The sequence below is a fragment of the Corylus avellana genome, chromosome 3 (assembly GCF_965113065.1).
Source record: "Corylus avellana chromosome 3, dhCorAvel1.hap1.2, whole genome shotgun sequence".
Taxonomy (NCBI): Eukaryota; Viridiplantae; Streptophyta; class Magnoliopsida; order Fagales; family Betulaceae; genus Corylus; species Corylus avellana.
Genome location: NC_142492.1, coordinates 3,518,587 through 3,539,045, shown reverse-complemented (window position 1 = coordinate 3,539,045; position 20,459 = coordinate 3,518,587). Strand labels below are relative to the sequence as shown.

General features: G+C 35.6%; 3 protein-coding genes across 3 annotated transcripts; 1 reads left to right on the top strand and 2 right to left on the bottom strand.

Annotated features, from left to right (window-relative positions):
* Nucleotides 1–250: 250 nt before the first annotated feature.
* On the top strand, nucleotides 251–4,472 carry LOC132176215 (Uncharacterized conserved protein (UCP012943)). The gene is made up of 4 exons (XM_088514044.1): nucleotides 251–664; nucleotides 3,381–3,552; nucleotides 3,802–3,895; nucleotides 4,012–4,472. The coding sequence occupies exons 1-4, from the start codon at nucleotides 318–320 to the stop codon at nucleotides 4,323–4,325; spliced, it is 927 nt and encodes a 308-aa protein (XP_088370170.1). The 5' UTR covers nucleotides 251–317; the 3' UTR covers nucleotides 4,326–4,472.
* Nucleotides 4,473–5,037: 565 nt separating this feature from the next.
* On the bottom strand, nucleotides 5,038–13,272 carry LOC132175786 (mRNA capping enzyme family protein). The gene is made up of 13 exons (XM_059587838.2): nucleotides 12,811–13,272; nucleotides 11,057–11,196; nucleotides 10,890–10,958; nucleotides 10,712–10,783; nucleotides 9,817–9,918; nucleotides 9,332–9,388; nucleotides 7,977–8,115; nucleotides 6,745–6,809; nucleotides 6,537–6,587; nucleotides 6,159–6,221; nucleotides 5,840–5,963; nucleotides 5,535–5,596; nucleotides 5,038–5,436 (listed from the first exon to the last, which is right to left on the bottom strand). The coding sequence occupies exons 1-13, from the start codon at nucleotides 12,884–12,886 to the stop codon at nucleotides 5,341–5,343; spliced, it is 1,116 nt and encodes a 371-aa protein (XP_059443821.2). The 5' UTR covers nucleotides 12,887–13,272; the 3' UTR covers nucleotides 5,038–5,340.
* A 2,724-nt stretch (nucleotides 13,273–15,996) lies between these two features.
* BGLU41 (beta glucosidase 41) lies at nucleotides 15,997–19,352 on the bottom strand. Its single transcript, XM_059586334.2, has 13 exons — nucleotides 19,221–19,352; nucleotides 19,062–19,128; nucleotides 18,913–18,971; nucleotides 18,057–18,132; nucleotides 17,895–17,966; nucleotides 17,727–17,814; nucleotides 17,395–17,650; nucleotides 17,191–17,306; nucleotides 16,893–17,116; nucleotides 16,746–16,777; nucleotides 16,563–16,665; nucleotides 16,382–16,490; nucleotides 15,997–16,295 (listed from the first exon to the last, which is right to left on the bottom strand). The coding sequence occupies exons 1-13, from the start codon at nucleotides 19,335–19,337 to the stop codon at nucleotides 16,118–16,120; spliced, it is 1,497 nt and encodes a 498-aa protein (XP_059442317.2). The 5' UTR covers nucleotides 19,338–19,352; the 3' UTR covers nucleotides 15,997–16,117.
* Nucleotides 19,353–20,459: the final 1,107 nt, after the last annotated feature.

Genomic DNA, 20,459 nt, shown 5'->3' with positions numbered 1-20,459 from the left:
GAACTTTTTGTCATAAAATGGTAGTTTGATGAGGTGAGATGTCATAGTTGATAGTTTATAGGGGAAAGTGACAAGACACTGTAGTTTATGAGATCAAAAGGTAATTACCCCTATAATTAATATGGACCCTTTGCATGTAACAAGTATAATTTTTTCTAATAATATTATGAAAAAAAGCATATATGTTTGCTTAAAGGATAAGTAACAGTTTTATAAATTCTTAAAACAATTTTGGATAGTAGCCATCCAAATCACAGAGTGACACCAACGGTTGGGGGAGAGATTTTTCCGGAAAATTTTCTAGGGTTTCCAAAGCCATGGGAGGAGGAGCAGCTGTAAGAACGGCGACGAAGGTGGCCGGAATCGGAGTCGTGAACGGTGGCATCCGTGGCGTGACCGCCATGCCGCCTGCCGAGCAGTCGGTGCGGAACGCCTCGCGTCCCGTCTCGGCTATCTTGTCGGCTTCGTCATCGGAGGGGGTCAAGGCCGGCTCTGTTGACGCGTCGGCAGCGCATGTTCCGGCGGTGTGGGACGATTGGGACTTCGCTGAGGAAGAGCTGGTGATGGCTTCGGAGGAGCCTAAGCCAAGGATAGTCTTCGGAAGCGTGCCGAGCCTCCAGGAGGCGAAGGAGGCGACCACTGAATTGAAAGACGCTCTTGACAAGTATAATTTCGATTAAAAGTATTCAATTTTTTGATTTCTCGTTTTTTTTAAAAATTTGGACTTATTTTCGGTATCTTATTTGGTTTTCTAATAGTTTAGGATTGAATTGAATGTTCTTGATCTTAGTCGTGTTGTTTGGTGAATAGTTTGCGCTCTGTTTGGTTGCTGAGAGAACAGGGGAAGAGAAAAAGAGGAAAAAATTTGGAGCTCATCAATTCTGGTTTTCATGATAACCTTAGAGTATAAGTTATTTAATTGATAACCCCAAGGGGTTGGCTCACGTTGCAAGAGTCTTGGTCTTGGTGGCATTCCCATCAGGTAGGTTCCAATCTTCTTGGCTGCAAACAATTCCTTGTAGCCAACTCACTGCCCGCAGGAGTGGGTATACGAAGTGGCATTCCCTTGGAGGGTTCCTTGTCATTTAAAAAAAAAAATTAATTGGGAAATTAGATGAATTGTATGCTAAGGAAAAAAAAGGCACACTTTCTCCTTATTTTTCTTTACAAACTTCAAACACTGTGTTTAGTTGGGGTCTGTTATGATTCTAAGTATCACACATCGTTTAAAGTGAAATCTTATTATTAGTGTGTAAGCTTTTGGCACCATATCCTTACAAATTGATTTTAAAGGGTGAGATGCATGTTTGTATTATTATTAGGTATAGAGTAGTCACCACTTTGAGTATGGACTTCTAAGTGTCCCACGTCGATTAAGTGTAATTTTAATTATGTGTGTATAAGGTCTTGGGCACCCTCCTCTTGCAAGCTGATTTTTAAGGGTGAGATTTACATGAGGTTTGTATTAGGGTCTTGAATGTGTTATTGTGTTCTACTTTATCCTCAAGGAAATGTGAGAAAGGGAGTGTTTGATAGTGTGTCAAAATGTTGCCGTTTTGAATGAAATTTTTTTACTGCAGCTTATTAAATCGGGTTGGATCCATTTCGAAATTCCTACCCTATTTCGAATTCCTACCCAACTTTGTGAGAAATTTAAAAATCCTTCAACATCTGACCTGCCCGTCAGAATCCGACCTGTGTGGGTCGGATGTCGGCTGGGCGGGTTTTTTCACACCTAATTTTTGAAGCCTGAAAATTTCATAAAAAATTTTATTTTGTTTATCTCATCATAGCAAATGTTAAGCTCAGACTTTATTTGCCTATCCTTTATTGATGATGGAACAAAATTTCCAATTTTCAACTTTATTATCTTCTCATGGTTTGTCCCATGAACAGAACAGTTATATTTGTCATTGGAATTTAAAATGTATTCATTTTTGTTGCTGGACATCTTGGACTATTTCTTCTTCATATACTTAAGTTTTGTATTTTCTTAGTTTGTATAATGCATCTATGATGTGCTGTTGTGTTCAATTCTTATATTGTGGATTGAAATGTATTTGCCCTGTTCTTTTAAATTAAATTCTCTCTGCGTGTATATATATTTAGTTTGAACTAGAACATGTTTTTTTTTAAAAAAAAAAATATTAATGTTTAATGTTTTGTTTGCATTGATATCCCATTAATATTTATTTGAGGCATGACCTTCATTTTGGTTCAAATTAAAGTCTACATGCACTCCATCGGTGAACATTTTGTACTTCTCCAACATCTATTTACTATGCATTTTGGATGTAGTATGTGTGAGATGAGTTCTTCCGTGATGGGGGAAGTGAGGAGGATTGCATATGTATTTTAGAGCTTGTGGGGTGTCCTTTGAATGAATTCAGTTGGAAGCATGTGGAATTGCAGTGGTGATTTTGGCACCAATCTGACTGTCTTCAGTTATTTCTAAATGTCTTATCTAAGAGATGTGATATGGTACTTCCATCTTTTGTTTCATTAGTTTACCAGTGTCACACTATTCATGGAAATACATCCTCTTTCCAAAGGATTATGTGGGCAATTTCTGTGTAACACTGTATGAAGGATTGTTTGTGAGTAAATAGATGTAGGATGAGTCTGTAAATGTTTAGTCAATTTTAATTTACATAAAAGTAACAATGGCAGTACCTTTTAATCTCTGACAAAGGGGATTTTTTGAGTGGGGTGAAATGACGTGGGGATATGGTCTTCAGTTAGACATAAAATAGGAAAATGAGGATATGGTTTCAAAGATTTAGGGTGGGATACTTCTGAGTTCTTAAATTGTTTTTAGAAATTTGAACGGAGAGAATTGCATGGTTCCTTCCAAGTTCTGTGTGGGCCGTGACTGTGACCGACTTTTGTTGTAGTTTTGAATCTCTTACAAAAGAGATAGTTTGTTCCTTGTACATGAAAGTTGAACTCCTGGTTTCTCATTTTTTTCAGGATGGATTCTTGTTTGAGGAACTTATGCTGGATTTGGCTGAACATTACTGCTCTATGAATGTTATTTTTATTTTTTATTTATTCTTTTGGTGGGGAGCTGGTGTTAAGGAACACTGGTTGCTTGCTAATTCTTTGCTTTGAGTATGAGGAACACCTTTTTAAAAATATGTTTAAACATGGTTGTTTGCATTTCCTTCACATTATGACAAAATTCTAGAAAATGTACAAGTTTTAATTTGAAGACGGTCTGCAGTTGCTACCTCTACCATGCTTGCTGTTGATTGAAAGCACATGAATGTATTTAATTGGGGCTTTGTTAGAATTTTTGCTTGTCTTTATTTACAAAATGTCTTATCTCTTATCTCATGTTCGAATTTTGTTCTCATTACATTCAATATATTATATTTTAGGGTATATCTGTCACCACCTAACTCCACCGGATTTGATGATCCATTTGCTGCTGATCATGTTTCTGGACTTTCAAACCCTGAATCATGCCTCCTCTTTGAAGCGACACCAACTGCCGTGACAAAATCTGCCCATCAGGCATTCAAGTTGCTCAGTGGAAGCCCTGAAGTTCAGGTAATGATTGGCTTCTCTCTCACACAGATACGGCTCTCCTCTAAATCAAATTTCTTTTGCAAGATCCCACTGAGAATTCAAAGTAAATGCTTGTTGAGATTTTCACTATTTTATGCTTTGTTCTATTAGAGTTAATATTTCTTATTTCGTATTTATTTATTGCTCCAGCTTTTATTTATCTGGGTATTTACGATGACTGACCAATAGATTCTTCCTGGCGACTGTTTTTGTTCTTAATTTTGTACCCAGACTGTTGTGGCTTCCATTGCCTCTGACCCAAAGGTCTGGGATGCTTTGTTGGAAAATCCTGTGCTTAAGGATTTCATGCAGTCACAGCAGAGAAGTAAGTATTTTTTTTTTAAAAAAAATAATAATAAAAAAATCTTTAGTTCTCTTTGTTGCTAATTAAACAATTTTCTTTAGTATTGTTTATATATAACCTAAAGAAATCGGTCGCAGATGCTGCGATTCCGGAGATTGAAGAGATTCAGGAGGTTGAACAGATTCGAGAGATTGAAGAATTACCTGAATCAAGTCAAACTGGGAAGTCAAAGAATGTGTCGATGTTGGAGAGCATTAAGCTTAGAGTTGTTGAGATGGTGAGCAACGCGTCCAATTACCTCCAGAACATCTTTGGATTTTCAAAAGCAGAGGAAATTTCTTCCGAGGACAACGGAAGCACCGGAGCGACTACCGTGGAGAAGACCCTAGGTGCGTCCTTAATGGGGTTGGCGGTGATGGTTGTTATGGTGGTTGTGTTGAAGCGTATCTAGACTTTATAGGTATCCTTGCTGTGAATTTGTCGAGATTGCAAATGCAATGTGGTTTTTCTACCAGGATGCCATAATATTACATAAATAAAGGATTGTGTTTTATGCCAAAAGTTTCTTTTGGTAGTTCAATAGTAGCCAAATTGCTAACCATGAGTTTCAATGTACAATTGATAAATATATTGTAATTGGGTTTGGCCATGAAATTTGCTCAATTAGTGGCAGCGAGGGTTAGTCTTATTAATAACTACACGTGGCTTTTTAACAGAGGATGCACAAAATTTTCATTTGGGAAAATATATCCGATATCTCATCACATCCCCATGTGGTTTCGGCTTATTTGGTTTTTAAATCAGGAATTTAAGGCAATTCTGCTAATTTGGTGATGATAATATACTAGTTTACTACGTGATGAAAAATTATATAAAATTTAATACAAATACAACGTTGATAGAGTCAATTTTTATAAAAATATAAATCAAAATTGGTTTATCCAATCAACTCAGATCACAGTCTTCATAATAATTAACTAACAATTCGTACCAGTTTCATACAAGGGAATGAATAAATTAATCACTCAATGAACCAAACTTAGAACATTTTATACTCGACTAGAGTTTGACACTTTTACAGCCCCAGATTGTACTGTTGTACTGCTTTGATTGGCAAAGGAGATGCATATCTAGCACATCCAAAAAGTGGTAAATTCATCAACAGCATGAAGAACAACATCAATTTCATGGTATTTATATAGTAGACAATTACATCAAGTTATATGATGTTACAATTGGCCAAGATTTTTCCGGCTAAACATTTCCTCATCTTGAAAAATAACTATAAACTTTTAATCTTCTCAGGAACAGCAAGACAGATTAATACTATCATAATTATTGAGGATCTACAAAATTGAATAGTTATAGTCTCTCATCGTATAACTTTGAGATAGGGCACTTTGGACACTCGAGTATTGTTATTATCCTGATTGAAAATGGTTCTTAGAATGCATTTAATTGCCTGATTAACTGCTATTAATGGACATAATGTCCTCCTTTGATATATGCATCTGCCCCCTATCTCTTCTGCTGTTTGCTTGTGTCCGGTCCGGTTGGCCTCGCTGAAAAGAATACCAAATAAGTTATAACATAATATCAGCATGATTGTTCACATACACACTTTCTTTTTTATTTCCCTCTCCCTGCATGTGATACTCACCTTCCTCAAGACAAATGCCAAATATAAATGAGCTACTTCCCATTCATCTTCTGAAAGTGTACCTGCATATCACAAATATAAATAAGCTACTTCACTACTATTAGGGCAGGTCTAAAGAACTGCGATTGCAGAAATATGGTAACAGAATGACTGGAAATGAAAAATATTTAGCAAATAAGAAGGGGGAGGAGGAGGGTGGAAATTAAGTTAAACATAAGCATGAACCAAATCACAAAATGCAAGGTCAAACAATGCTCAACTAAAATAAGAGTTGGTCTCTCAAATTAAAAGCAACAGAAACTTACTCTGATCTTGGTTACCATCACCCAAGGCACCAAGCCTCCGCATGAGGTCTATGTATTCTGGTTTTTTCAAATACTCGTGTACAAATTCATGGGAGTTCATCGCAAAAACTAGCTCCAAATCATACTGAGAAAGATGAAAACAAATTAAGTTGTATGGGCAGAAATAAGTTTAGCACCCAGTGCAAAATGTCAACTACATATTTAACTGCAAGAAAGTTGTAAAAGAAGAAAAACATTTTGATAATGGCTCCCATGAAAGTAAGAATGGAGTTTGGCAGGCGTATTATAAAAGTTCAGCAACCAGCAAAGGAAGTTAAACCTCTTCTGCTAATGACTTGAAGACATGAAAGGGGACGATCCATTCAGGGCAATCAACAGCATCCTGCAACAAAGGGTTTTAATTTCAATAAGGCTGAGCTAGCTGACTGAAAATAATTACAATTGGTAATCAAATGAAGATAGTCCTTGGTTACTGCAAAAATTTAATCAATCATGAATGAGATATTATTGTAGCTGACCAAAATAACAAACTGGCCGCTATACAAGACACATGCTGAGATGCAAATCCTTTCTCACTAATTCACTAAACTTACACAGTGACACATTACCTAGACATCGAGACCTATTATTTAAAGTAGAGAAATGACAGCCACTATTGGCAATAGACATGATAAAGAAATTGGATAATTAAAGGTACCTCTAGGTGAAACTTGTACTTGATGCCAAAAGGGCTGGAAGATTTGAATTTCTGCACCATATAATGAAGTTCTTGTCAAGTTAGAATTTAGAAGTAAACTCCAGTAGTTAAATAAAAGTATGTCATCTTCAAGGATCATTCGAGAAAAACAACATCAACAAAAATGAAAAATCAAAGACCATGTAGTTGCAAGAAGTAAAAGTTCTACCTTTTCAGAAAATTCTTCATCAAAACGTATCCAGTAGACACTATTACCAAAGGCCAATCCTTCAGCTGCACATTCACAGTGAATAGCATCTCCAATCAAGAATGAGAAAATCAACTGCCATGTGGAGGAATCTTAATAATGCTTTATATATAGCCAGGAAAAATTTTCAAGCTTCATATCACTATGTCATCTGCTCTAGTTTAGAACTGGTTAATGATGATTTAACTAGAATTACAACCAACTCAAAAGAAACTTTTTGTGATTTGAAACATCCACTATTATCCAAATCACAACAGCTCTCTTCATTGGTGCCCCATTCCATTTTGGCCTTCTCCTTAGCCACCATTAATTTTGTCCAGCTTGACGGTTTATTTAGTTGTATAAAAAAGAGAATGTAGTTCTCATAGAAAGTGAAGTGAAAAGAAAATAAACCTTTTTCCCTCCACTATTTGATTTACAGGGAAAGTTATAGGTAAAACAGTCTCAAATTTTTCATAATATGCCCTAATCCTATTAAAATTCAAGAAGAAAATTTGTGAGGAAATATTTCTAGTGTGAAAATAATTAGTTTACTGGTGCCACAACTGTTCTTGATAATGAAATGCACAAAAGTGAGAAAAAACTTTTCTAATTTCCTATAATAAAATAATTAGACCATAATTGTGAAAAACTTAAGACCAAAAGGGTGGGGTAAAGCCACAAATCAGTGGTCATTGCCCTGCTAATTGGTATAAAGTACGCAACAAAATCGAGTCTTCTAAAGAACAGGAGGGCAACAAACACACTATGAAATGTTGAACATAGAGTTAAGCTAATCAAGGCTTTGCTCATTTTTTATAGATCTAGGCCTTGTCGATACCTTGGATAGGGCTTTGCTCATTTTATCTAGATCTAGACCTTGTTGCTACCTCGAGTGGTTCCCCTTGACTGTTTACTGCTAAAAATCCAAAATTTGAACTAGTATCACCACATAGGTGCTTATACACTTACAATTTTTATGGAAATGATAAATCACTAAAGAAAAACAAACTCCTTTTACTCCCCATACTTACTCTATCAAATTATTAGTTCCTGTACAGAACTCAAAAAAGAAGAAAATTAAGGGAAGAAAGAAAGGACAAAGCAATGCAAGGAAAGAAAGAAAGAAGGACATTGTTAGAATCAAGATTTCAATTTCTTCACATTCCTGTTGAAACAAGATAAGATACACATGATGAGGTACAAGATAATACCATTTCTAAGTTTTTTAATAATCACATTGGCATCTGGCATTGTTCCAATCAAGGTGCCTCCTGGGCGAAGTAAAGCTGATATGTTTGCCAAGGCTCGCCGTGCACGTGCCTCGGTAGACCAGGAGTAATGCAAGGCAAACTGCAAAAAATAGTATATTCTGAAGGTTCAGAATCTGAAAAGCTAAGCCTTGGACAAGGGCCAGAATATATCCATATACAAGATTTCAAAATATACTGGAAAAGCAGCATAAACAATACTATCAGCAGAGAATAAAATGTTGTGAATTGGGAGACTCTTCTTCCTGATCAAGAATTGATAGGTTTCTTGTTTCTCCAGGGTGGGAAGCTAAGTTTCCCCATTTATTTCAGAAAAGGATGCATAGATTGTGCTCAGGCCACTTTAACATTCCCCTTGATTGTGGTGGTTTCCAGGGAGGTAAAAAGTCATTTTAAGTTTGAGAATATGTGGCTTAAGGCGGAAAGTGTGAACAGGGTCAGGGGGTGGTGGTCTTCTTACCAGTTTCAAAGCTCTCCTAGCTTCATTTTGGCAAGTAAACGAAGTCTTGGAAAGCTAATTTAAAAACTTGGAATGAGCACATGTTCGGCAATGTGGAGTCCCATAAAAATATTCTTATGGAGGATTTGTGTGTTCTCGATGGGTTGGAGGAAGTGAGAGCTTTACTTGCGAAACAGAAGTTGAGGAAATCCTTGGTTATCAGTGAATTGGAAAACATCACCTTAATGGAGGATATTAGTTAGAGGCATAAATCTAGAACTTTTTGGCTCTAAGAGGGTGATAAATGCACAAAGTTCTTCCATTGGGTGGCCACCTCGAATAGGATAAATAACTCCATTGAAGCTCTGTTTGTGTATGGCTCAGTCTCGTCTGATCAATCAGCTATCAGGGAACACATTATGCAATACTATGATAGTTTGTTTTAAGAACAATTCAACTGGTGGCCTAAACTGGATGGTGTTGCTTTCAACTCCATAAATGCGGTGGTGAAATGTATGAACAGTGACAAGGCGCTTGGGCCTGATAGTTTTTCTATGGCATTTTTCAAGCTTGCTGGGATGTATCAAGGCATATATTGTAGGGGTGTTCCATAATTTTCACACTCATAGTAAGTTTGAAAAAGGCCTCAATGATATTTCAATTACTTATAACAAAAAAAAAAATGTTGTGATTTCATGGCCTGTAGAGCTATCAGATTATGACAACTTTATAAATGGACTTTTGGAAAAGGACAGTGCCTAGAGATTGTGATTTTACTTTTATAGTTCAACAGGCCATGAAATCACAACATAATATGAAACATTATATCCTGAAAACACAATTATAGTATACCACTCACCTGGCAACTGCAAATATCAAAAGGTGCATCAGCTGCAAGAACTTTGTCCAAGCGAGTCTGAGTACATAACACAGAAAACAAGTCAAAATCATTTCTGCTGCTGACTTAACAAAGTAACTTTGTCACAATTTGTGGAATTTTGTTCTTCTTTTCGGCTTTAGTGGGGCCTTTCTTTGTATACATCCTATGTATTAGGGTTACTCCCCACTGCACCTTTACAATGAAATGAATTATTTATCAAAAAAAAAAAAAAAAACAGTACATACACTGCTACTGAAGAAGCTGGTCATAAAGTCATTTGCTAAAAGGCAAATTCAGTTTTGTTGTTCCTCGTCTACTGAATACACCAATTACTTAGTATTGTTCATGTCAACATATGCCATTTAACACAATACTTGTCTGCTCAAGTGATACAAAGACTAAATAAGCCGGACATGAAAGAAGATACATTTTTTTGAGTTGACTAGCTAGAGAAATGCAATTACCTCATAACAGTCTCCACATAAGAGACGGGCAGGAAACGTGAATTTTTTACGACGCTGATGATGATCAGCATCACCATTATAACGTGTACGACAGTCTTCTATCTGCAAATAAATGCTGAAAGCAATGATAAGATGGTTGATGACATGATAGACAACAACAAGTGGTATAAACAAAGCAGATAACAGAAATACACCATGTATTAATAAGAACTTAAGCATCAACAAATAGTTGATTCAACTTAAGCATCGACAAATAGTTGATTCATCATCAGGACGGAAAAGAATCTATTCCTTAAGAACAGATAACCCACATGATGTGTTAATCAGAACTTAAGCATACATATAGCCGATTCATCATCAGAAAGGAAAAAGACATGTATAAACTAAAATATTATGAATAGTGAGGATGGTGTTAAGATGAATAATAGTTGTTGCATAGGACTTGCTAGTGTAAAAAAAGTTTGCTTCCAAACTTTTTAGAAGAACATATTGTGGCCGCAAAATAAAATAAATCTTGCCATGACGTAAAGCATGCACTTTTATTCTCCATTAGTTATATTATACCCTAAGGGATGGTAAGGGGTCATTCGAACTAGTGACCTCTGTTTCATGAGGCGTAGTCCTCAGTCGATTGAGCTAACCTTTAGGGTCTAAACATGCACTAATACTAGCTATTTTACAAGTCTGTTTGCTTTGAAAGGGAGTTGATAACTGCACAAACATATCAAGAAAGACAATTTCTGGACAAATCAATTTTGGTCTCACCAAGAGATTAGTTACCATGATGAATCATGAGACAGCCTCACTCTACCACAATTAACCGTAACTCAACCTCTAACTCCAAAAAATAAAATGTGAACAAATGAACAGTAATATGGTAATCTTAAGCACTTACCGAGCCTTCTGCTATATCAACACCAACATAATATCCAATTTTTGCCTTATCCCATTTGATGAGATCGCCACCCTGGTGAACATTAAGGAAACATAAGTTACTGTTTAGTTAGTGTTTGTTTTTTTTTTGGGGGGGGGCATGCGAATGCAAATGCAACAGAATAGAGAACCTATAATACCTTCCCACAGGCAAGATCAAGAGCAGCATCTCCTCGTCGAGCATGGAGCTGAATTAGTACACTTTTTATCTGTACAATCAAATAAGGAACTACAGAAAATCAAAACAATTCATACGCATAACCTGATCTCAAACTTATAAAATAATTAATGAGATTACAAAACAAACCCAATTGTTGAGTTTCTTTAAATGAATGATTGGGCTAGCTTCTCTTTCTTCCAGAGTCTGATTTGTCCTTGCACTATAATGGTCGGCCACTTTCCGTGCAAAAATCTTGGTGCTTTCATCCTCTAAAAAGTGTGCATCACCTAACCCCAGAAAGCAAAACAAACAAGAATTTCAACAAAGCTTTCATAACAGTGCAAGTGGAGGGAAAAACTCAAAATCAATCTTAAAATCTTCATTATCTGGGAGGAGAGAAAAAGAAAGCTTAAACAAGACAAACTCTGTCACAACTGTTAAAGTTGATGTGAGCTTTTTATATTAAAAGAAATTGTTTAACTGAATTGGTCTTGAAACCAAAAAAACATGTAATAGAAAGATCCAAATTTTAATTTCCTCCCCTTTTTTCTTTTGTTTTTTTGGGATGAATGAATTTTAATACAAAACAAGAAATATACAACTCTAGCAACTAAGCTAGAACAACAGATGCTAAACAACATCATCTAATTTAAAGCTGTCTAACCAGCTAACAACAATACAACCGAAATCTCTATCAATACAAGACATCGTGGGCTATACCCCAATTTCTACTTTCACATCAATCTTTTAAAATTTTCCCTTCCCCATAATTCTATTTTTTACATCCCAAACAACCTCTTGGGGCACGTTCTCCTCAGCTTTAGGTGGATTTCCATGTCTAATATCATTCCTCTGCCTCCATACATATGGTACACTGCTGCACTCCATACTAGTTTGCAGACATGGGCTTTTAAGCTCTTATTTCACCCCACATGCGCATAATTTCTATCCAAGCTATGGGAGGATCATGAACTAGGTTTTTTCTCATAAGTTCTTGCCACAATATTTTGCTATATCCACATTCAAAAAACAAATACTCTCTACATTCAATACATCTTCTGTAGAAAACACAGTTCACCTCTCCTGTATAGCTCCAACTCAACAGCTCCTCACCTGTAGTCAAGCCATTTCGGATAGCAAGCCATAAGATAAAAGCTTGCTTAGGGATAGCTACAGCAAACCATACCAGCTTCCACCACTCTACATTTGGCCTTCTAGTACGAATTGCTTCCCAAAGTATCACTACTGGTATAGCAATTTTTCTTTGATATTACCCAAGTAGCCTTATCCATTTCGCCAATCTTCACAAAAGACTACTTTGGATGTTGACAAGATCCTCAGATCTGGCAGGTGGCCATTACCACTCCTTGTGACAATTTTGCATATAATTTACTTCTAGTATCATAAACCACCCTATAGCCATTCTGCTCAAACAATATGCCATCCCGATGCCACCAATCCAACCAAAGAGGAATGTCATTCCCATCCCCCACCATGAATCTCAAAAACTTATTTGGAACATCCCTCATCTTCAATATCATTCTCCAGCACCATGAACAATTTTGGGGTATTTTTAGCTGCCAACAACACGTACCCTATATTCCTCCCCTTTCTTCTACTTTCTGAACCAAACAAATAATAAAGCTTAGGAACTACAACCCCAGGTCCCAGAATTAACACATTAAGCAATCAATTAATAAACGTTCCATGAAAGAACCAATCAATATCACGAAACCAAAACCCAAATTATTCGAACTCTCTTTTCTCTACCTTTCCACCACTTTCCCAGCAACCAAACTAAACCATAAAACCCAGATCCAAAAGCTCCCATATTAACCTCAAAACCCGTCAACAGCATCATAAACCACAAATCAAAATAAACGTAAAGCACAAAACTTTACCTTCAGGGTTCTGTTTGAATCTGGACTGGGGTGGCCCCACAGAGGTGGATGGAGATTCTGGGTACCCTCGTTTCATGGCCAAAAGATCTAACACGACAAGGTTGTTTCTATTGCTGGTTGAAAACAAGTCGTGGGTTTTTTTTTTTTTTTGATAGGGATTGAATGTGGGTTCGCTCTAATAACTAAATGGCTTTTGTTTTCCGAGAACAAGGAAATCAGAAACAGTAAAGGTTCTTCCTTTTGTGTTGGGTTTGATCAGAGGAACAAAAGGCTCTTCCTTTTGTGCTTTGGTTTTAGGTGGATACAGTCGGAGATATATAAGTTTGCACCAAACACCGACAGATGGGGCAGATTCAGAGACCACTTTTGCCTTGTGCAGGGAATTTATATACTTCGTAGACAACAGAGTTTATCTTCGATTGAAATCAATAGAATTCCGATTCATTCTTTGTAAACGCCACGTACTACAACACCCCATACCATCTCTCCATCATAATCGGTTTTTTATTTTTTTCTTTTTTTTAACAACCATTATCTAAAATTGATGAATAATGTTACATTACTCCAACAAAATAAAGGTGGAAGGAAACTCACGTCTTAACAATAGCATCATTGGAGTGGCAATTCATATTTATCCGTTGAATTTAAATTTTGTCGAAACATGAATATACGACAATTTGAATCAACATTAACTCAATTTATTTAATTAAATGAATTAAACCTGATGTACCCTACAACTTCGACCGCTACTTTTGTGTTGAATTGGTGGTGTTCATTAGTTAATGTAAGAAATTGGCACCCCTACATGTGATTTCAAAGTAAACTTTTATTGTTAAAAAAAAAAAAAAAAACCTTTGACCTATCTAAACATCAAATAATATTTTGATACCAAAAAAAAACTTCTAAAACGTTTTTACCTATGAATAAAAATATTGACAAATATATATAATTTTGTGAATATACCGTCATATTTATGGGTTTTTTTGGCCATTAATAAGATATTACTTGACATTCATAAATTATGAAAAAACTAACTGTGGAAATTACATAGATTTATAATTAGACATTAATGCAATTGAAATTTAAGCATCTAACTTGAAACTATGACCGAGCTTTGAGATTTGTCAATCCGCTTTTTGTTCTTTTAAGTGACAAATACTTGTCTTCAAGTGAGACCAACTAGCCATTAGTAAAGGCCACTTTCATACAACATACCATACCAAATCCTTCTTCTTTTTTAAAGGTAACCCTATTTTAATATAACATGTCTTTTTCTTTTCTTTTTTTTCTGTGAATGACGAGTGTATATTTTTCTTCATTATTTTTTTTATCTTTTTTTTGGGGGGAGGGGGGGAAATGGGGAATACACTTTCCCCTTGAATAACCACCAATTTCTTATTTACGCTACTAAACTTTACAAAAAATGGTATTTAGATACGTCAAATTATCGTCTCGTGTCAAAGACGTTGTGAATGTGACCACTTTTCAGCCTTTTTTTCCATAAGACTCCATTTTTACTTTTGAAATACCATAATTTCCCCTGGATTTAATTATTAAAAAATAAAAATAAATAAATTTTAAAAACAAATCAAACTTACTTTAAAATAATAAAAATCTAAAAATAAAATAAAAAATACAAGGGTGGCTAAATTACCCCACAACTGTGGTGTGGTTTGACAACCCTCTTTTTGATTTTGAGTATGGTCGAACCACCCATGCAAACTGTGGGGTAGTTCACGTAACACCAATAAAATTAATTAATTAATAATTAACTCCAAGTGTTACCACTAAATCTTAATCCGGACTAAAGCAGCACAATTTAGGTATATAGTAGTATATTATTATTTTGAACTATTGTCATCTGATACTATTAATTACAACCAAAACATTTAATAAACATCATCACAAAATATATTAAAAGTATTTCCAAAAAAAATGTATATATATATATATATATATATATATATATATATATATATATATTTATATTAAAAGTATATTACACCTCATTAATCCTTGATACAGTAAATTCTAGACTGTACCTGAGAATATATGGTTATCTCGTGTTAAATAAACTTGCTACTCCTCAGTCTCCTCTAAAGGGTGTTGGGTACCAAGGGTATACAACTGAATTTTGTGGTGAGTCATTGAACGGTAATAGAGCCTATAACATCTTCTTAGGTAGTTGCGTTCAACTATAGAATTCTTTGATGCTACAATGCTAGGTCGACCGAGATCTTTTCATTGGGTCCATTAAATGTGTGTCACGAGTCTATTGTGGTCGTGCCTCAGTCGATCAAGTCATCATGAAATTGGTCAATTTTTGAGTCAAATCCAAGTCATATCAATATGACACAACCGTGTTGTGTAAGCTAGGTTGAACGACACATGTCTCGGTCGACCAAACTTTCAATTTTATTTTTGCCAAAATCAAGATTGGGCATATAGCTCGGTCGACCAAGCTTGTTGCAAAAAATCATAAACTTGTCATTTTGGTTATATTTTTTTTGATCTATCCTATCTTTTCCGGGTCTTTAATTCCGCCTTAGTTGATCGAGCGATAACACACATATGGTAGTAATTTGGGCGTAACTTGAGCTATGCGTGTGAGAATCAAATGTAAAACCCTAATCCAGAAAGTTGATTAAGCGATAACCCTTTTCCGGTCTTCCCGTCTTAGTTGATCAAGCGATAACACACATATGGTAGTGATTTGAGCATAACTTGAGCTATGTGTGTGAGAATCAAACGTCAAACCCTAATCTGGAAAGCTCTTTTTTGTGCACATGCAATGATTACCGAGCTATGTTTGATGAGTTCATTTTTAAGCTCAAAATCCATCGTTTTCTCTTCCAAGAACCCCCCTTTTTTTTTTTTAAGTTATTCTAGTTATTCTCTATCATTTTGAAGAAATACTTATTCTTTTTAGGTACGACTAAGATATATTCCTTATTTATGATGAAAATATCATACCTTTTTAAACTTCCTTTAGGTGTCGTTGTCAGAATGGGATCTCTTAGTTAGTTATAAGTTATACTATGGTGAGTTACTGTATATGCTGAGTTGGGTGGTGCATTAAGCATGATATTGTTGCTTATAATTGAAATTCAATACTGGGTTCTCTTATGATAAATTGGACTGGTACCACTGTAGATAAAATTGGGGAATGATTCACTGGTCCATGTCTTCATAGAACTTTTCTTTTTTCTTTACTTTTTTCCTTTCATTGATTTTTTCTTCTTAGTTTTCAATCTGCATTGTACAACTTGTGTTTCATATTTTGCATGTATAACAACAATGATTTAAATCACCCTTTTACTCTGAGAATACTTTTAAACCAATGAACGGATTGTTTGGGAATCCTTGTAAGGTTATTCTTGTAGTCCACATAGTAGAGTCCAAACCGGACACTATAGCCTAGGTTCCACTCCCAGTTGTCAAGCAACGCCCACACAAAATAACCTCGTACATTGCAGTCGTCTTGCCTGCATTTGTTCAAGTTTCTGAGCACAGAAATTCATAAACTGAAGGAACCCGATGGAGATACTTACTTCCTGGATGTTGTTATTACCTTATAGCAGCAGACAGATTTGAGAGATAGTCCCTGTGAAATCTTATCCTTTTCTCATCCTGTAAAGCCTTGTCTAAAGCTATAGAAGGTTTATTTGGATCATCCATACCTGTTGTCATGATCAATTTGATTAATTTCATCAAAGTGTGGTTTTAGCCTTTTCAATATGAAAAATACTCACCATTTTCTGTTATAATCACTGGGGGGTTCCCATACTTATCTTTCACATATCTTGCCAGCTTTCGGATGCCCCATGGGACTATGTGTATCCAACGGGAAGCTGCCTGGAGGAGGAACAAGCCATGAGTTAAACTCTAGTTTGAAAGCTATGAATCCTAGGCTTTAGAGAGTCATAGAAACATACCCTTTCTCCAATGGCAACTCCACCTCGGTACGCTACAACAGATGATATCTAGATTATTAGTCAAAATCTCCATCCAACTTTCCATATATGTGTGTGTGTATATATATTACATATACATGGTTTTAAGATTGAGCTTTGACATCTTACGGGTTGCAATGACAGCGGCATCAGATGAAGCATCCTGCAATATCAATTTTCGAATACGAGTCCTGTCGTTCCGGGCATACAATGTGGTATAGTGGTTTATGCCAATAAAGTCAAAGGATCCTGCAAGGTATTTTGAGGTTGTGCTTGAAAACTCTGGTAATCTCCCACCAACAAGCGTCTTCATTGAATGAGGGTATTCGCCAAAGATAAGTGGATCAAGGAACCTGTTTCGCCAAAGATATGTGAAAGTTGATCTCTTTCGCAGATGTCATGAATTTATTTTTACTAAGGAAATTACCATCCAAGTCCAAAATCTATTGCTCTATGTGCTGCATCTTTATCCTCATCGCAATCAGATATCGGTTCATACCATTTGGCATCTAGTGATATTCCTATTTGACCTCCTTGTCTTTCCTGTATGAACCAATGAAAAAATAAAGTTATGCTTGATTCTCTGATTTCTTTTCACATGTAGAAGGATCATGTCTGCAAATTAGAGTACCTTGAAATGCAACTGGTAACTATGATAAGTGGCAGCATGAGACAAGAGGATATTGTGAGCGACAGTGTATGGTTCAGTGGATGATTTTCCCATTTTACAGAAAAAGTGACCAAGAAGAGAACATCTTCCAGGAGCTTGAACGCCCAAGTCATAACCTTGGATTGCGAAACCATGAGGTTCATTGAAGGTGATCCAGTGCTTTACTCTGTCTCCAAAAGCTTGGAAGCAGGTGAAGGCATAATTTTGAAAGTCTTCTCTGTAAGTGAATGGAGGCTATTGTGAAGTTTGATTGGTTTTCTCAAATATGTTGTATATCATTTTGTATTACTTACACTATCTGTGTGCTCAACCATCCACCATATTTATCTTCAAGTATCTGTGGAAGATCCCAGTGATATAGAGTTACAAAAGGCTGGATTCCTGATTGAAAGAACAGCTTAACCTTTAAGAATATTATACCATATTGAAAATTAATTTCTAACTGATGTTTCTCGATTGACCTTTTTCCATTAAAGCATCTATCAGACAGTTGTAGTAGTTTATTCCTTCTGGATTAGGTTCCCCTGTTCCATCTGCAAAAGGTTAATTGAAAAGTAGTTAGTGATAACCAGATGACAATAAAATATGGATAGAAGTAAATTTTGGTCAGAATTGTATCTTACTTGGAAAGATTCTTGACCATGATATTGAGAATCTGTAAGCATCCATTCCCAAATCCTTCATCAAGTCTATATCACTCTGTAATTATTAAGTTTTTATCTCAATTTCAGTTAGTAAGAGACAAACTGCAATCTTGTATTGACTTACAAGTTTTTAGAAATTTAAGCCAATTGTCTGCTTTGAATACTTAATTCTTACACACAAAAGTTCTAAGACATCATCATCAGCACCATCTGAATATTCTGTTCTTTATTTTATGTAGTTTCACTATTTTTATAAATCGATTACATTGGCTACTTTTATCTAAATAATCTCTCTCAATTTTAGTCATATTCTATATCCCTAATGTAATGTTGAGTTTTTATCTCAGTTTTGGTCAGCAAGAGACGTTCTACAAGACTACAATCTTGTTCCTATTGTCATGTTGACTGAACTATTATGTATTTTATGCCAATTGCTACTTCAAAAAAAATAAAAAATAAAGAAGACTTTTATTCCAAATGTCTTCTTCGAACTTGTGTCCTTAAATAATAATAATAAAAGTTAGTGACACATCATTGTCTGCACTATCCCAATATTATTATTTTTACATGATTATCATGATTGATTGATTCAGGAATTCTTATCCTAATGATGGCTTTCTGTATACGTTTTGGCCAATTTTTTTATAAAATTACTCTTGTTGACAAATTTTGTTTCTAACCATACATGAATGAATTGAGAACTTCTAATCTCGGCTATGCAAGGATTAACTTGAATGAGAATAAAAGGAAAACTTAAAAAGTAATCAAATTCTGCTTTTACTTAATCTAAAAATGCAATTTGGAGTGAACAAATGTATGAATATATATAGTTCACCTTAAATCTGTGATACTGATCGACAGCCATGTCTGCATTGCTGAAATCTAAAATTCTTCCTGTTGTAGTGTAAGCATAAAAGAAGTGTGACAAATTGATATCAATGGTTTTTGCATATACAAGCTTTTGTAGCATTTTTGAAATCTTACCTGGTTGCCTTGAAAAAGTATCCCATATGCTAGTTCCCTTGTTGCCTTCATTAACAGCCCCCTCAAACTACCACAGAGGATCACCTGATTGTTAAGCTGCTCCTGTGTAAGCTGTAATATGTGGTTGAAATTAGCAGTGAAGAAAAATGAAAAGACTACCTGGTAAGCGGAAGAAGCAGTTCCAAAGACGAACCCATCTGGGAAATCAACTCTGCTAATCGATTCTGAGTTCACCAAGAACCTGGTTAGAAGAAAGAAAATTAGAGTGACTGCCATGGCGGAATGGTTCTAGACAGAGTATTTGCCAACTGTCAATTGGGTATTATTATATGGAGGAAACCATTGATGGTTATCTTGGCTGTGAAGGTGAAGAATATGATGGAAGCAGAGATGGCAACAGCGACTGTGGGAACTCTTCTTGTACAGCAAGGTTTTTGGGTGGGTTGGCTTGGGGGAGGGGAGAGTTGCTGAAAAAAGCTTCCTTTGCCCTTTGTTTGCACGTTATGCAATATGTGCAAGATGGGAGAAAAGGAAGGGAAGAATGGATTGGAGATGACACATGTTACACAATTTATATGGAGAATACAGATGCCCATTAGAGAGGATGAGTTCAGATTTCAAAGAACAATTTGATATGTATGAAAGTACATAATATATATATATATATATATATATATATATATTGTTCCTTTTGTTTTTTTAGGTGGGTGGGGGAGGAGGTGGGGGGGTGGTCTGAGAGGGAATATGCGGAAGTCCAAACAAAGAAGCAACTCAAAAGGGAGATCGTCAATTAAAGTTTTTTTTTTTTTTTTTTTTTAAATGAAAGCATTTATCATTGTTTTAAGCATTTTGTTAATATTTTTGTTTTAAAAAAAGCAGAAAACGAAGGAGAGATTAAAAAAACGTAAACAAACAAAGCAATATCTCCAATTATCTCCTTGACTAGACCTTTTTGTCACTTTAATAAGGTATCTTAATATGTTTTTTTTTTTTTTTTAACCTTTCAATTTCAGAAAGTGTCGTAGATGATGCATGTAGTAACCCGAAAGACCCATATGGTATGGTAATTCTGTTCATCTTCCGTCAAATATTTTAATAAAGAGGCACGCCAATGTCTCTTATAAATTAAAGCTCAACATCTCACACTTCAGAGTCACCACCTGCAACTACCGAAGCTTATAATTGAGGTAAGTGAGAAGCTTGTAAGTTTCGCCTTCAGCTATTTGACGGAAGCTTTTGGACCTAGCAAAAAAACAATAAAAAATAATAGTAATAATAATAATAATAATTTAGGGTGTCTCAATGATTCAATCCATCCCATATTTTCTTATTGAGAGGGACTTAGATGCACCTGTTGCACAAAAGTCACCTTTTGTGCCACTAATCAGAAGCTGACAT

What these genes read in the sequence shown, in the direction of transcription:
- LOC132176215 (XM_088514044.1), top strand. Translation starts at nt 318, where the DNA reads ATGGGAGGAGGAGCAGCTGTAAGAACGGCGACGAAGGTGGCCGGAATC. An exon ending in TTGAAAGACGCTCTTGACAA is followed by an intron (nt 665 to 3,380) that starts GTATAATTTCGA and finishes ATTATATTTTAG; the next exon opens with GGTATATCTGTCACCACCTA. An exon ending in GTGGAAGCCCTGAAGTTCAG is followed by an intron (nt 3,553 to 3,801) that starts GTAATGATTGGC and finishes TTTTGTACCCAG; the next exon opens with ACTGTTGTGGCTTCCATTGC.
- LOC132175786 (XM_059587838.2), bottom strand. Translation starts at nt 12,886, where the DNA reads ATGAAACGAGGGTACCCAGAATCTCCATCCACCTCTGTGGGGCCACCC. An exon ending in TTGATCTTGCCTGTGGGAAG is followed by an intron (nt 10,784 to 10,889) that starts GTATTATAGGTT and finishes AATGTTCACCAG; the next exon opens with GGTGGCGATCTCATCAAATG. An exon ending in TATTAAAAAACTTAGAAATG is followed by an intron (nt 6,810 to 7,976) that starts GTATTATCTTGT and finishes GTGAATGTGCAG; the next exon opens with CTGAAGGATTGGCCTTTGGT.
- BGLU41 (XM_059586334.2), bottom strand. Translation starts at nt 19,337, where the DNA reads ATGGCAGTCACTCTAATTTTCTTTCTTCTAACCAGGTTCTTGGTGAAC. An exon ending in CTGCTTCTTCCGCTTACCAG is followed by an intron (nt 19,129 to 19,220) that starts GTAGTCTTTTCA and finishes CCTCTGTGGTAG; the next exon opens with TTTGAGGGGGCTGTTAATGA. An exon ending in ATGGTCAAGAATCTTTCCAA is followed by an intron (nt 17,967 to 18,056) that starts GTAAGATACAAT and finishes AACCTTTTGCAG; the next exon opens with ATGGAACAGGGGAACCTAAT.